The sequence below is a fragment of the Suricata suricatta genome, chromosome 2 (genome assembly GCF_006229205.1).
Source record: "Suricata suricatta isolate VVHF042 chromosome 2, meerkat_22Aug2017_6uvM2_HiC, whole genome shotgun sequence".
NCBI classification, from domain to species: Eukaryota; Metazoa; Chordata; class Mammalia; order Carnivora; family Herpestidae; genus Suricata; species Suricata suricatta.
The window spans coordinates 114,928,064-114,942,805 of NC_043701.1; the positions used below are offsets into that span (position 1 = coordinate 114,928,064).

At 39.7% G+C, this 14,742-nt stretch overlaps 1 protein-coding gene across 2 annotated transcripts in view; it reads right to left on the bottom strand.

The window, feature by feature from the left end:
- Positions 1-14,742, bottom strand: part of A1CF (APOBEC1 complementation factor) — a 52,671-nt gene that overhangs the window by 7,183 nt on the left and 30,746 nt on the right. The window contains exons 6-8 of one of the 2 annotated variants that reach the window (XM_029915082.1): positions 8,080-8,177; positions 2,457-2,730; positions 322-503 (exon numbers count right to left, since the gene is read on the bottom strand). In XM_029915082.1, the coding sequence (XP_029770942.1) occupies positions 322-503; positions 2,457-2,730; positions 8,080-8,177 (554 nt within the window). Of the gene's footprint in view, positions 1-321; positions 528-2,456; positions 2,731-8,079; positions 8,178-14,742 lie in introns of both variants that reach the window. The other variant, XM_029915074.1, reaches the window with a different exon arrangement.

The following is a 14,742-nucleotide window of genomic DNA, read 5'->3' on the forward strand; positions in this document are numbered from 1 at the left end:
TATTCCTACACAGTAGGTATTTATTTTGAGTCAGGGTCTTTGTTTCACTTTATTTTCATTTAAGGTATTGGTTGATAATTCTTGGTTGCTCTCAGGATCTTGGTATACCAGTTCTGATTATTTAGAGTGTCAAACTTGATTTTTAAGAAGTGTGAAATGGGACAGCGACACTCAACAGTGGGCATTCTCTCATTATTGGCTGCTTTGTCTATGTAAACAAAACAAGCAGTGGCCTAAGTAGGGATCGAGTCAAATCATTTGATGAAAGGTGAAGGAAGGTCTTGGCCTCACTTAAGGAAACTCTGGAATAACATTACCTACCTGGGGAGCAAGTTTAATTCCTTGGGGTTTTAAAGTGACAGGATTCATTGGGGTGAGCTCCATCCCAGGTAAAAGATCGTAGAGTTTGTCTTCTCTCTTGTCTCCCTTGACCTGGTATCCACGGCCCAGGCCTGTGTAGGCCAAATAGCCACGGCCGCCTAGTCTTCTTACTCCCGCAGCCCCTACAGGTATATTCATGTAAATTTCTAGGAATGTAAGAAGGCATTAAACTGAATCAAACCACCAGAAAATCACCCTGAATCTTACTGTAATGGAAAAGTTAGCCCAAGTCCCATTGATTACCACCCTGAAGATGCACAGAACATTCTAGGATTCTGATGTAATGAAACTCAACAAAAGGTAGTGGTCGTCATAGGTGCCTTTTTTTTTTTTTTTTTGACTCTGGGGAAGAAAGCAATCCTATCAAAGCCATCGGTAAGTGCATGAGCAGCTTTGAAACTTTGGTATAGAGGAAACTTTTGCAACTTCTGTCTTCAGTTAACCTTTTTTGACCTTTTTCTACAGACTAATAAATGTGGGGAAGGCATTTACTGAAAGATCCCAGCGTGTTATGACCACGTGTATTAAAAGAAGAGTTGCATTTTTATCATCGATCAGTAAATCAGAAATGAATTCTAGCTTCCCCAATAGTTGCATCCCCAATGATCAGTCAGGAAATGAACTTTGAGAAAATGGGTTTTTAAGTTCACTATTTTCTGTTTTATGATCTGTTGATGTGAGGCTTAAATTTCTATTGAGTTTCATTAATAGATTCCTTTTGATTTTTTGTTTTGGCATGTTGCTACTTTGATTTCCTACTGATGGCGTAAAGTGATAAAAAAATTAAATTGATTACCCTTCATCCATGAATCTCATTCATTGATTTCCTTTCTTGTTATAAGGTATTTTTTCCCTTGGAGTGGAGTTTGTTTTTTTCCTACATTACAACTGGTTGCCAATCTATATTTAATGCATGGATTATTTAATAACATGATTTCAGATTACAAATGCATAATATTTGATGACATAGTTTGTCATCACATGGATTATGCCAGAGGAAAACCTGATGATTTCTTTAGCATTATAATCTTGGGTGGAGTGATTTTATGATGATTATGGAAATTTTAAGGCTGTTGAAGACTAGAGATCTTAGGATGGTCAATTCAGTTTTCCTGAAAAATAGTAAAACAGAGTAAGAAAATAGTTTTCATAGTAATCTGACATGCCCCTTTGCTTCTAAGTAACACCCAAGGATGGAGTTAAATACATAGTTTGTTTTCAAGTTGCCCAGAATGGTATCATACTTGGAAGATAGAACCGAGATCTTTTTGGCATTAACTACATCCAAGCAGAAGGATTCCATTAGGCAGAGACAAACCAGTTTACTAGAAATTTAAAAAAAAAAAAGGTTTCCTTTTCATGTATTGCTTGAACTGAGCCCAGAACACTGCTTGAACATTTGGACTTCTTATAGGATTACATGGGAAATAGTTATTGTTTAGTAGTCAGTCTTTTTTCTATTTGGACGTACTATTTAGTTCCCCATATCCTGGAGAAATAAGTTGATTTCCTCAGTAGTGTGGCTTTTTAGACGGCATAGCACATATTTCTGGGGAGGGAAGTCAGATGAAAGTATGTCATGTGTCTATTAGAATGTATTTATGATAATTTGATTTATATATGAATATGACCCTGAGTTACCATCAAATACACAGGTGTCTTGACATATTTTTGTATTTGACATAATTAGTTTTCATTGGCCCATCTTTGCTTTTCACTTGTAAGTCTTCTAACGAGTCACACATGACTGCAATATGGTGGTCGTCCAATAATAAGGGACAAGCTAACTACTTAGCCTGTACAAACTTTATGCACCCATGAAAAGATCAAATGTATGCATTAGACTCCTTTGTGCTATATCCTGACCAAGTTTTTCCAATAACCAGTTGTAATGTGAAAAAAGATTTTTATGAAAGGACAACTATTGATATAATAACATTTGATTTTTCATAAACAATTTTCCAGTTCTTTTCTCCCAGTGGACCCCCCCCCCCATCCAATTTGTCTAAGGCTATAGCAATACAAATCATTTCAAATTGTAAAGTAATCCCCGGGCAAGAGCTGATGAGCATTACCTCTAACAGAAGGGGCTCGGATAATGGCCCTGTTGCCAAGATGTCCTTTGGTGGCTGGGAAATGAAGGCTGGGAATTGCTGTATAGGCCTGAGGGGCATAGAAGACAGGAGCTCCAAGGTAGGCTGTTGTGGGATCATAAACTTGGCCCAAAGAGTAGGTGTAGTCTCCTTGCAGCATGGTACCCCTTCCGCCTGTGCCTCGGGTGTACCTAACGTAACTGTCCTTGTCCACTGGTTTGGCTAGGGTCACTTCAATGGGGGAACCATCTAGCACCTGTTGTGGAGAGCAAAGAAGAAACAACATCAGAAGGTATGAAAACAACCAGACAGTGGAGCCCTGTCTCTTGAGTGTTAGTCAATTTGCTACTCTGTTCGCTGTTCCACTTAACATGTATTTTGTCTTTTTATCGGTTCATGTTTGTGGGTCAGTTGAGTTTTCCTGAGTGGTTTTGTTGGTAAATTGCATATAATATGCAACAGGTTTGACAGTGACAAATTGGCCACTATCTACTGACTGGTTTATAAATTATATGAATACAGTCACTGTGACAGAGAATTATGTGATATCTTTATGAGATACATATGTTTTAAATTACATATTATATAATTTTAAGAAATTTTAGGTTAATAATGGATGGAATATAATTTCCACTACTTAGCACAGCACAATGAAGGTGAAAGGAAACCAATATGAGGATCTTATCTGTTGTTAGCACCTTGCCATGGGTGGCCTAGTCAGGTCCTTCTGGCTGCCAGCCAGCTTAAATAGCTGCTTCTTTTTTTAATGGTTTATTTATTTTTGAGAGAGAGACAGCATGAGTGAGGGAGGAGTAGAGAGAGAGGGGGACAGAGGATCCAAAGTGGGCTCTGCACTGACAGGCTGATAGTAGCAAGCCTGATGTGGGGCTTGAACTCACGAAATTTGAGATCATGATCTGAGCTGAAGGCAGATGCTCAACCAACTGAACCCCCAGGTGCCCCTAAATTGACTTACTTCTTAGAGCGGCTACATAATAGGTAAGTTTTTACTAGGAAAAAAAGAGGCTTAAAAATGGGGCCCAACTTAGGGAAGAGGATTTCCCCACAGGTAGTGGTGAAACAAACTTTTGACCTGCTGCCAGCTGGGAGCCAGCAGAGAAGCCAGGGGAAGCACTGCGATTTCTCAGTAATGCACTTCTTAAAATGTGTCCTCAACAATTGTTGGGGTGGTGTTTGTTTTTGAGGCAAGCTTTTGACATTTTGATATGTTTCACAGATCCCAATGTTGAAGACAATGGCTGTGTGTAGATCTCCATGCACGACTCACTTCTCTCTGTTGCTTGCTGACACTAGAGACTAAAATGGCTCTTGACAAATGCTTGATGGATTGACGTATTTCTTATCAAAGGGACAAGGTGTAGTGAGGAAGCATTTGTGGCTTCCTCTGAATAAGAATGTTGTAAGCCTCTATTTTTATAAAGAAAAGAAATGATACGAAGTCTTCCTGCAAGAATTCCCTGTCACAGCAGTTTGCCATTTTGTGAGAGCCTCAGTCGTTCTGGGATCATAGAGGTTGGCTGGACAAAGTCATGCTTCATGGTTGCTCTGACCATTTTGGTCAGCCTTGGGGCAACTTATGCCTAGTTCATATATCTGCCCTGCCCTGCTTTTTTTTAAAATATAGTTTATCGTCAAGTTGGTTTCCATATAACACCCAGGGCTCATCCCAACAAGTGCCCTCCTCCATGCCCATCACCCTTTTTCTCTCTCCTCCAACCCCCATCAGCCCTCAGTTTGTTCTCAGTATTTAAGAGCCTCTTATGGTTTGTGTCTCTCCCTCTCCTTAACTACTTTTCCCCTTCCCCTCTCCCATGGTCTTCTGTTAAGTTTCTCCTGTTCCACATATGAGTGAAAACATGGTATCTGTCCTTCTCTGCCTGATTTATTTCACTTAGCATGACACCCTCAAGTTCCATGCATGATACTACAAATGGCCAGATTTCATTCTTTCTCATTGCCATGTAGTATTCCATTGTATAGATAAACCACATCTTCTTGATCCATTTGTCAGTTGATGGACATTTAGGCTCTTTCCCTGATTTGGCTATTGTTGACAGTGCTGCTATGAACATTGGGGTACATGTCCTCCTATGCATCAGCACTCCTGTATTCCTTGATATCTGCCCTACTTTCTAGCAGCAAGAGCCAGTATCAAATATGTTAGTTGGAATAGACTGAGAGAGAATCCTATTGATATTCAACTATCTTTAGCTGGTATTGATGTACTTAGAGGAAACAGACCAGGATATCAAAGGTAAGGAGAAGTCTTGGCAATAAGATTCTTTATCTTCAGTCCTGTCTTGAGGAAGGTGAGAGATTCAATCAGGTCTCTGCTGATAAAAATATCAGGTCTCTGCTTGATAAAATATCAAGAGGTATTTTTAATGGAGTTTTTAAAATCCATTTTTAATGGAATGATTCTTTACTGCAAAGTCAGATTCCATATTGTAATAGAATTTATAGTGTATTAATTATCCCTGTAGAAGTGTTTTTTTTAAATTTTAAACATTTATATTTTTTCTGAGAAGGGAAGAGACAGGGCATGATGAGGACAGAGTATCTGAAGCAGGCTCCAGGTGCCAAGCTATCAGCACAGAGCTTGATGTGGGGTTTGAACTTGTGAACTGTGAGATAATGGCCTGAGCTGAAATCAGATGCTTACCCCTCTGAGACACTCAGTTGCCCCTTGAGTGTTTTAAACTCAGTATTGTATTTTAGTTATTTGCTCTAGATGTTTTAAGAGCTAGGGTGATATCTTATTTATTGGTATATTCCCAAGCCCAGAAAAATTCCTTGCACATCATAGACACCCACAAGTATTTCTAGAATAAACAACCACATGCAAAGCTCAATTCATCACCTTTCTCTCTAAATAGGTTTCCTTTCCTGGCTTCCCTAACCATACCATCCTGGTATCCCATATTGAAAACTGATGACTCTTGCTTGCTCTGACATCCTATCATTCCCCACAGCCCTATGTGGAGCTTTCTCCTACTTTCCTTTCCCGCCCTCCTTCAAGCCCTTATTTCTTCCCATTTGGGTGACTGTAACAGGTTTTTAACTAGTTCCAACGACATCTCTCTCCCTACTCCATAAAATTTCCATTCTTAGTGTGATAATTCCCCTAAATTGTAAATGTGATCATTACTCCATTGCACACAAAACTTCAAAGTCTCACCTTGTCTGATAAGTTAACTATTAATATGCATATCTGTACTCAAAGCCTTCATAGTTCCTAGAAAAACTTACTTTAGATTTTCCCATACCACATTATAGTAATATATAATTATATTTGTTATATATTTTAAAATAATGAATATATGTTTAACTACATAATAGATATACATTGCTGTAGAGATACCGAGCTGTGAGGCACCTGGCTGGCTCAGTTGGAAGAGCATGTAATTCTTGATGTTGGGGCTGTGCATTTGAGCCCATGCGGGTATAGAGATTATTTAAGACATAAAATCTTTCTTTTTAATTTGAGAGAGAGAGAGGGAGAGAGCATGGGCAGAGGGAAGGGTAGAAGAGAGAGAATGGGGGATGGGAGGCCAGAGAGAGAAAGAGAGAAAGAGAGAGAGAAAAACTTCAGCAGTCTCCATGCTCGGCATGGAGCCCAATGTGGGACTTGATCCCATGACCCTGGGATCAGGACCTGAGCTGAAATCAAGAGCTGGATGTTCAACTGACTGAGCCACCCAGGTGCCCCAAGACATAAAATCTCTAAAAATATATCTAGCTTATCTAGCTGTAAAAACTGGAAACAATTTGAATGTTTTTCATCTTAATTATTTCAATGTCATTATTTAGCATTTAATTTAGGACTGACTGTCTCTTCTCAGCAATCATCATGTATCCTCAGGAATGTTTTAAAATTGAGAAACTAACCTATGAATTGTTTTCAGAGTAATAACAGCTTTGTGACACTAAATGTGATCTTCGATAAAGGTGAAGTGGTGATTCGCTTCACGGATGTGTATCTAAATCTGCATTAATTTCTGCTTTGCAGTTTTTCTTTTTGTGTTTTGGAGTCAGTACTTTCTCTCCTCCAAGACTCAACCATGTCTGTGGACCCCAGTTTGGCCCCTAAGCCCAGCCTCCTGGGACTGACGGACCTGCTCTGGGAGGTACTCCCGTAGCCGCTCTCTGTGTCCTTCCGCCCAACACCCCTACTTCCTTCTCCCAAAGAGACCTACTCTATCCAGTCCTCTCTTCCTTAGGATTCCCATTATGTTTCCATCCCCTTATGGCCTTGACCCCAGTAGTGTAGTGATCTTCAGCTCCTTCACTCTTTTGTTTCCCCTTCCCCACACTCACACTCTGTCCCTTTACCCGCTGGCCGCTGCTAGGATCAACAGGTGCAAAGCCCAACAGGCGATGCAGCCCTAGGTACATTATGTTCTAACCGAATTGGTCTACTTTCACTGTTCCTCAGTCATTTCTTGTGCCTTAGAAGTTCTGTGCCTCTGAGACAGCCTCTCCATTTTCATGTGTTTTTCTTTTGGAAATCTGCCCAATTTTTATGGCTTCTTATAGTTACTATCTTTTCATCTTCATGATTTTCTGATTCTTAATAACTCGTTCCTCCTTCGGACATGCTCACCACTTTCAATATTAATGAAACTTATTTGGCTAAACTATGAAAGACGTGGGTGTACTTGTCTACCTCTGGTAGACTCTTAGCTTGATGAGAAGTATCTTTGTTTTTTTGTATCCCAGATATTATTTAGCATGATAAGTGGTCTATAGAAGGGTTTTAATGTTTTTTTAATTAAAAAAATTTAATGTTTATTTATTTTTGAGAGAGAAAGACAGTGTTTGAGCAGGGGAGGACAGAGAGAGAGAGGGACACACAGAATCTGAAGCAGGCTCCAGGCTCTGAGCTGGCAGCACAGAGCCCAATGTGGGGCTCAAATTCATGAACTGTGAGATCATGACCTGAGACAAAGTCAGACGCTCAACCAACTAAGCCACTCAAGCACCCCAAAGGGTTTTAATGTTTATTGCATTGATAAGTAAATATTATATTGGTTTCTATTTACAAGTCAGAAAAAAGGATTAGAAGCTGATTTTCCCCAGACCTTACTCTTGGCAAGGTGATGAGACCCAAAGCCTTCCAGAATGGGGAGATCAAAACTCTGAAGGCTGACTGACAGCAGTGACCTTGACATCTTTTCTGGTCATCAGCCTCCAAAATACTACACTACTGAGGTAATAATCTCTTGAAGTAATGACAGAAAGTTGCACCTGAGAAAAACAACTTGAAATAACATATGCTAATACTCCAATCCCCCACTTTGTAAGGAAATTGAGGGCCAGTTCAAATTGTTCAAATCAGCCAAAATTAGAGAGAGAGAAGGACATACGAGTCACATCTCCATTGTGTTTTCTGTTACTTACTCTTCTTTTCATTGTCAATGGACCAAGGCAGCCATGTTAGAAGTGGAAAAATCCTGAGTGACATGGACTTGCCAGGTCATTCTTTTGAATAAAATTTCCACACCAAACTTGGGTGGAACTTATGTGTGTGTGTGTGTGTGTGTGTGTGTGTGTGTGCGTGCGAGTGTGCATTGTCCTACATTACCTTTCCATTTAAAGCTTTCATAGCCTCAACTGCATCCTCCCGATTACTGAAATGCACAAAAGCATAGTCTCGGATTTTCTTTACCCTTTCCACAGAGCCTGTAAACAGAGAAAGTAGGCCCATTAGCAAAGTTGAGATAACATTGAGTGATACATTTTAGCAATTAGCTTCCAAGAGTATTGAATTTTTTTTTTTAGAGACTCATTATTTAGGTAAAGATCTAGAGAATGCTTGCTGTGTCCAGGTTTACAATTGTACACATTCACTACAAGCTTTTGTTTGTAATTTTTTTATATCACCTACATTCTTCCATATATACTTCTGGATTTGTGTTTTCCACTTCCTAGAGTATAAGATTTTTAAGGATAGAAGCAGTATCTTATTTTGTCTGTATATAATGTAAAAGATAGTAACTTATACTTGGTAAAATATTTTTTCAGTTGTTTTGAACTATTGGTCATCCTATTAATATACATTTAGGTGATTACCTTTTAAAATTTTATGGCTTTTCCTCTAGACAAATATTTTATCTCTTTTGATTTATGTAGTACAACTTTAGAATTAGGAGAGACTTTAGCAATGATTTACTTTAAGTTTTTAGAAATCCATTTGAGCTTGGGGTGTGTGGGTGGCTCCGTTGGTTAAGCATCCAACTCTTGGCTTCAGCTCAGGTCATGATCTTGCAGTTCATGGATTTGAGCCACATCAGGCTCCGTGCTGACAGTGCGGATCCTGCTTGGGATTCTCTCTTTCCCTGTCTTTCCCCTGCTTACTTTCTCTGTCTTTCAAAATAAATAAACTAAAAAAAATTCACTTGACTTTATTTTTAACTTAAAGTTTAGGGTTCTGACAAGGTAAGTGAGATTTATAAGAGTTCACATAGCTAGGAACTAGAACTCAGCTCTCTTAACCGCTTCTCTGATAGTCTTTTGATAAAAAAAAAAGTAGTTTCTGAAACAACATCTGAAAACCAAGATAGTTCCTTACTAAGCTGTTCATAATATCTAAATGTTGGAAACAATGTAGATATCCACTACCTTTACCTTGAGGAATGTCTTTTACAGAAGCACTCCTATATGCAAAAGGATCATGCATAAGGACATTAACTCTACCACTGCTGGAGTAGCAAAAATAAAACGACTTAAAGTCCATTCTCATGAGAGTGATTAAATCTGGTACATTCATATCAAATGAAATATGTCTTTAGAGATGCCTCAGCGGCTCAGTTGGTTAAGCGTCCAGCTCTGGGTTTTGGCTCAGGTCATGATCCCATGGTTTGCGGGATGGAGCCCACATCCCACCATCTGTGCTGATGGTGTGGAGTCTGCTTGGGATTCTCTGTCTTTCCCTTTCTCTCTGCCCCTCCCCCACCCTCTCTCAAAATAAATAAACATTAAATATTTTTAAAAGAAGGAAAAGAGTCATTGAAGAGAAAAAATAGACTTATGTGTGCTTACATGGAAAGATTTTAGACCTACTGTTAAATTTAAAAACTTGTAAAATAATAAGTATAATTTTGTAACATTTATGTTTTCAAAAGCCCAACCTATGTATATGTACACAGACATATGAATACACACATAGAAAGAGAACTGGAAAGATAGAGACCAAACTGTTAAGAGAGGTTATTTAAGGAATGGGAAGAAAATTTGCAAGAAAAAAGGGAACTTTCATATGTTAATTTATATTCTTTGGTGTTTTACAAATATGTGCAATGTTTATTTCTATTATTTGCATAATAAAAAAATAACAAATCGATCGCACCTCTTTTAATGTAGAGGAACTGTTTCAGATGCTAACGGTAACATGAAAATAAAAAACAGTTACAAACATGTTTGAATTTTACATTTTACCTTGATTATGAAAATGTTTTTAGGGAATATTGTTGCCTTCTCAGTTTTAAAAATAGAAGTTTTGGGGAGCCTGGGTGGCTCATTTGGTCAAGCGTCTGGGCTCAGGTCACGATCTCATGGTTTATGAGTTTGAGCCCTGAGTCGGGCTCTGTTCTGACAGCTCAGAGCCTGGAGCCTGCTTCGGATTCTGTGTCTCCCTCTCTCTCTGCCCCTCCCCCTGCTTATACTCTGTCTGTCTGTCTCTCTCTCAAAAATAAACATTGAAAAATTTTCTAAATAGAAGTTTCACCTAGAGTGAAGGTAAAATGGAAACTTTAACATCAACTTGTTAGCAGTTTAGCATGATGATTGCCCCTTTTTAGTGACACTCATGTGGGTGTGTCTTGAGAGATGTGGTCTCTTCTCCTCTCCTTAGTTTCCGGACATCACACAGGAGGGGACCCTTTCCAAGGGAGGATCAGAAGAGGAGATATGGGTTCTCCTTTTGTCACCTGCTACCAAAGCTCAGTCATCTATCCTCTTAGATTTATGATCACAAAGGCAATAAGACTTTTTTCACTCTGAACCACGTGGTTCAATGGCTATAGTTGTCTTCTTTTGGAATAATAGCAAGCCCTTCTCTCTTTCCTCTGCATTCAACCCTCGACTCGTCTGGCAGAGGGCGCGCAGAGCAGAATTGTCTGGCTAGGCTGAGAACATACATACAGGTATTTGAGACCATGAGACATGGAGCATGTAATTCATTCAACTTCCAGCACCATGTCTTTATTCCTTCAGTGTCAGATAGGGTAATTGTCTTGATGTAACCCCATGGCTTGTCCTTATAATTGAGAAGTAAAAGCTGGGCTGATGAGATTCTCTATCTTTCCAGTCTTTGCTCTGTTCATTCTCCAGTGCAGGCTCCACTAGACTGTTAGCCTCCTGAGAACAGGATCTCCTTGGGGGCCATCTTGGCATTGTCTTCTCCTAGGTCCTACCTCCTGCCTTTTGTATAGAGGCTGCTCTACAGATAGACATGGAATGAACGCATATTACCAGTCAACTCACACTCCCACTTCTATCATTCATATTAGGTGGTGTTTCAGATGATAATGAATCTAAATGTCCTCAAATTCTGTTTGTGGATAATGCAACTGGCTTGCATTTTTGAGCAATACTGTTCAGCTATGCCTGATTTTGGAAATCTTAATATATGAGAATTTAGCCTCATGAAAAAAATTGGAATGTGAGAGTTTGGTTTTCTCTACAATCGTATTAACCACATGGCTTATGGTAGTATGTCCCTTCTTTAATGTATAGGAGCTTGTTTACTGATTGATCATCATCTGGAAGAGAGGGGAGGGAATAAAATACTAGGGATCAGCAGCAGCAATGGTGAAAAAGACTCTGAAGTCCTAATACAGGGAAATAGAAAAATAGTACTCTACACAGGAGCACATCAATTACCTGAAGAGAAACACATCTGTGATCCAAAAGGAAGATTACCAGAGGGCCATGGCCCTCAAAGTGTGGCCCTCAGACCAGCGGGCATCAGCCTGGGTCCACCCAGATCCATGATTCCGAAACTCTGGGTGGGGGCAGGTGGCCAGCAGTCTGTTTTAACAAGCCCCTCCTGGTGATTCTGACCCTAAACTGTTTTAGAGAAATCAGATTTTGTAGAATGGAATCTCCGCAGACATCCTTAGGCTATGCTGTGGAAGCACATGCATTTTCAGCCCCAGTTTCTGTTCTGATTGTCATTTATCTCTCTGAGTGGTGGTACAGTATTTCCAGGCTAATCAGGGTTAAAACAATATGGTCAGATATTTGCCAGGAATATTCTGGCTTCTCTGAGGGATCCAAACTTTAAATAGGATTTTTAAAGCATTATTTTCCTGTTTCTCTCCATAAATTTTCCTAGATAAGTATAAACACATCCTTTCTGCTAGAAAATAAACTAGTTTAGCTCTGACTTTTTATTCCTAACCCAGCAGATGTCTGCTAGTCATCCACCCTGTAGAGTTCATATTCTTTTGTGGAGTGTCAAGAAGCAGTCATATGTCATTATAGAGCCCTGAGTTGTGCCACCAGAGGGAGACAGATGGAGAGGGAGAGAGAGCTAGCATTTATTATTTTCATTATAACTAGTAGGACAAGAAAGCAAACAAAAAACGGTAATGTTTTAGATTTAGAAAATATTGTGTGTAGCTATCATCATCGTCCATTTCTAGAACTTTCTCATGAACCCACACTGAAACTCTGTGTCTATTAAATGATTATTTCTGAATCCTTTCTCCCCTGTCCCTTAGTAACCATTATTCTATACCCTTTATCTATGAATGCGACTACTTTAGGTACCTCATATAATTGACACCATACAGCTATGTCCTTTTGACTGTCTTGTGTCATTGGAATAATGTCTCCGGGGTTCATTCATATAGTGTATTTCAACAGTTCTGTACAGTTCAGGTCTGAGTGCTGTTCTATTGCACATGAACACCTTGTTTCGTTGCTCCATTCCTCAGCTCCTGGGCGCCTGGGCGGTTCCCACATTTTGGGTGATATGGATACTGCTGCTGTGAACATGGTATACAAATATCTGTACAAGTCCCTGCTTTTATTTATTTGGTGCATATGTCCTGAAGTGGAATTGTTGGATTCTATGGTGATTATATGTTCATTAGTACCCAGCATTAGTTTTCCACAGAGGCTGCACTATCTTTGTGTTTCCATCTACAGGGCACATGGTTCCTATTGCCCCACAGTCTCCCCAGTATTTCTATCTTCTTCTTGTTCGGTTATCACTACCACTACCATTGTTATCTTGTGAGGTCGGAGATGGTTTGAGGTTGCATTGCCCTGGTGAATAGTAAGAGACATTGAGCATCTTATAATGTGCTTATTGGCCACATTTATGTGGCAATTGGACAATATTGTTCTTCGGACAAATATCTACTTGAAGTTTTACTTGTCTTAATTTGGCTGTTGACTTATTGATGTACTTAATATACTTGGCCTGTCGATCCTTTTATCACCTATATTGTTTGCAGATGTTTTCTCTTATTCTGTGGGTTGCTTTTGTGGTGTTAAAAGTGTCCTTTGAATGGAAGGAGAAAGAATGAAATCATGCCATTTGGAGCAATGTGGATGGAACTGGAAGGTATTATGCTGAGTGAAATAAATCAGAGAAGGACAGATATTGTATGTTTTCACTTATATTTGGATCTTGAGAAACTTAACAGAAGACCATGGGAGAAGGGAAAGGGAAAAATAGAGGGAGGGAGGCAAACCACAAGAGACTCTTAAATACAGAGAACAAACTGAAAGCAGAAGGGGGTGTGAAGGAGAGGGGAAAATAGGTGATGGGCATGGAGAAGGGCACTTGTTGGGATGAGCATGAGTGTTGTAAGTAAGCCAAAAAAGAAAGTGTCCTTTGATGCAGTTTTTAATTTGGATATAGTTCATTTAATCTATTATTTCTTTGTCATCTGTACTTTTACTTATTTATTAAAATTTTTTATATCTTTATTTTATTTCGAGAGAGAGACAGAGAGTGAGCAGGGGAGGGTCAGAGAGAGAGGGACACACAGAATGTGAAGCAGGCTTCAGGCTCTGAGCTAGCTGTCAGCACAGAGCCCGTCGTGGGTCTCGAACCCACGGACTGTGAGATCATGACCTGAGCCGAAGTCAGACACTTAACCAACTGAGCCACCCAAGTGTCTCTGTTGTCTATACTTTTAATACCATCCAAGAACTTACTGCCAAATCCAATTTTCATGAAGCTTTGCCCTATATATTCCTCTAGTGTTTTTATATTAGCTTTTTCTGTTAGTCTTTGATCCCTTTTGAGTTAGCTTTGTATCCGATATCAATTTAGTCCAACTGTATTATTTGCATGTGGACATGACATTCTCTCAATCCAATTTATTGGAAAGATTGAAAAAAAGGAAGTATTAAATAAAATTGGAAGGTCAGGAGTCAACACAAAGCGGGAACAACACCTACACACACACGTGTCAATCATCTCCCTACAAATGGATCAGCTTTCAGATCTCAGCTCACACTTCACTTTTCTTAAACACAAGTCTGCTCCGTGCCACAAGGACAGGCTGTCATCACTATTATTCTTCTGGCATCTTGAACTCCTTCCACACACACACCACACCCATTTGCTCCTCCCACAGTGCCTGGTACATAGGAGCTATCAAAGTAACGACAGTTCAATGAATGAGTGAATGAATGGAATAAGGACAGGGCATGGAGGTCACAGAATTGTGAAGAACATGGTCTTGACCAGACCTGGTTCTAATCTGGGATTTGGCACTTGCTAGTTGTATGACCCTGAGCAAGCTACTTAATCACTCTGGGTTTTGGTTTTCTCATCTTTACAACAATGGAAGTGACAGAGTAACCTATAGCCTGGAGTCATGGTGCCAAATATATGACAAGTGCTGGGAAAGTGCCCGTGGCAATGCCTGGCTCATAGTGAGCAGGCAACCACTTGTATTCTCTATGTTAGTGATGGCCTCCCAGCTGGTGGTATGGAGCCACACATTATACACTAGAATGGCAGTAGGGCTGGAAAAAGATGAATCTGGGGAATGTCTCAAAAAGAAGTGGCATCCTCATTAATTGCCTACAGAACAAATCGACAGCTTCTTCTATTACACCTGACATGGCACCCAGAGTTGACAACATGACCACATGAGGGGGATACACTCAGGCAGCTTTAACATGATAGCACCATGGCTCATGCTTATCAACAAGGTAGAGAATTACTGCCTGAAGACAGAAGGATTCTCATTTATGGAAAGGTGTTCCCATGGTGCTC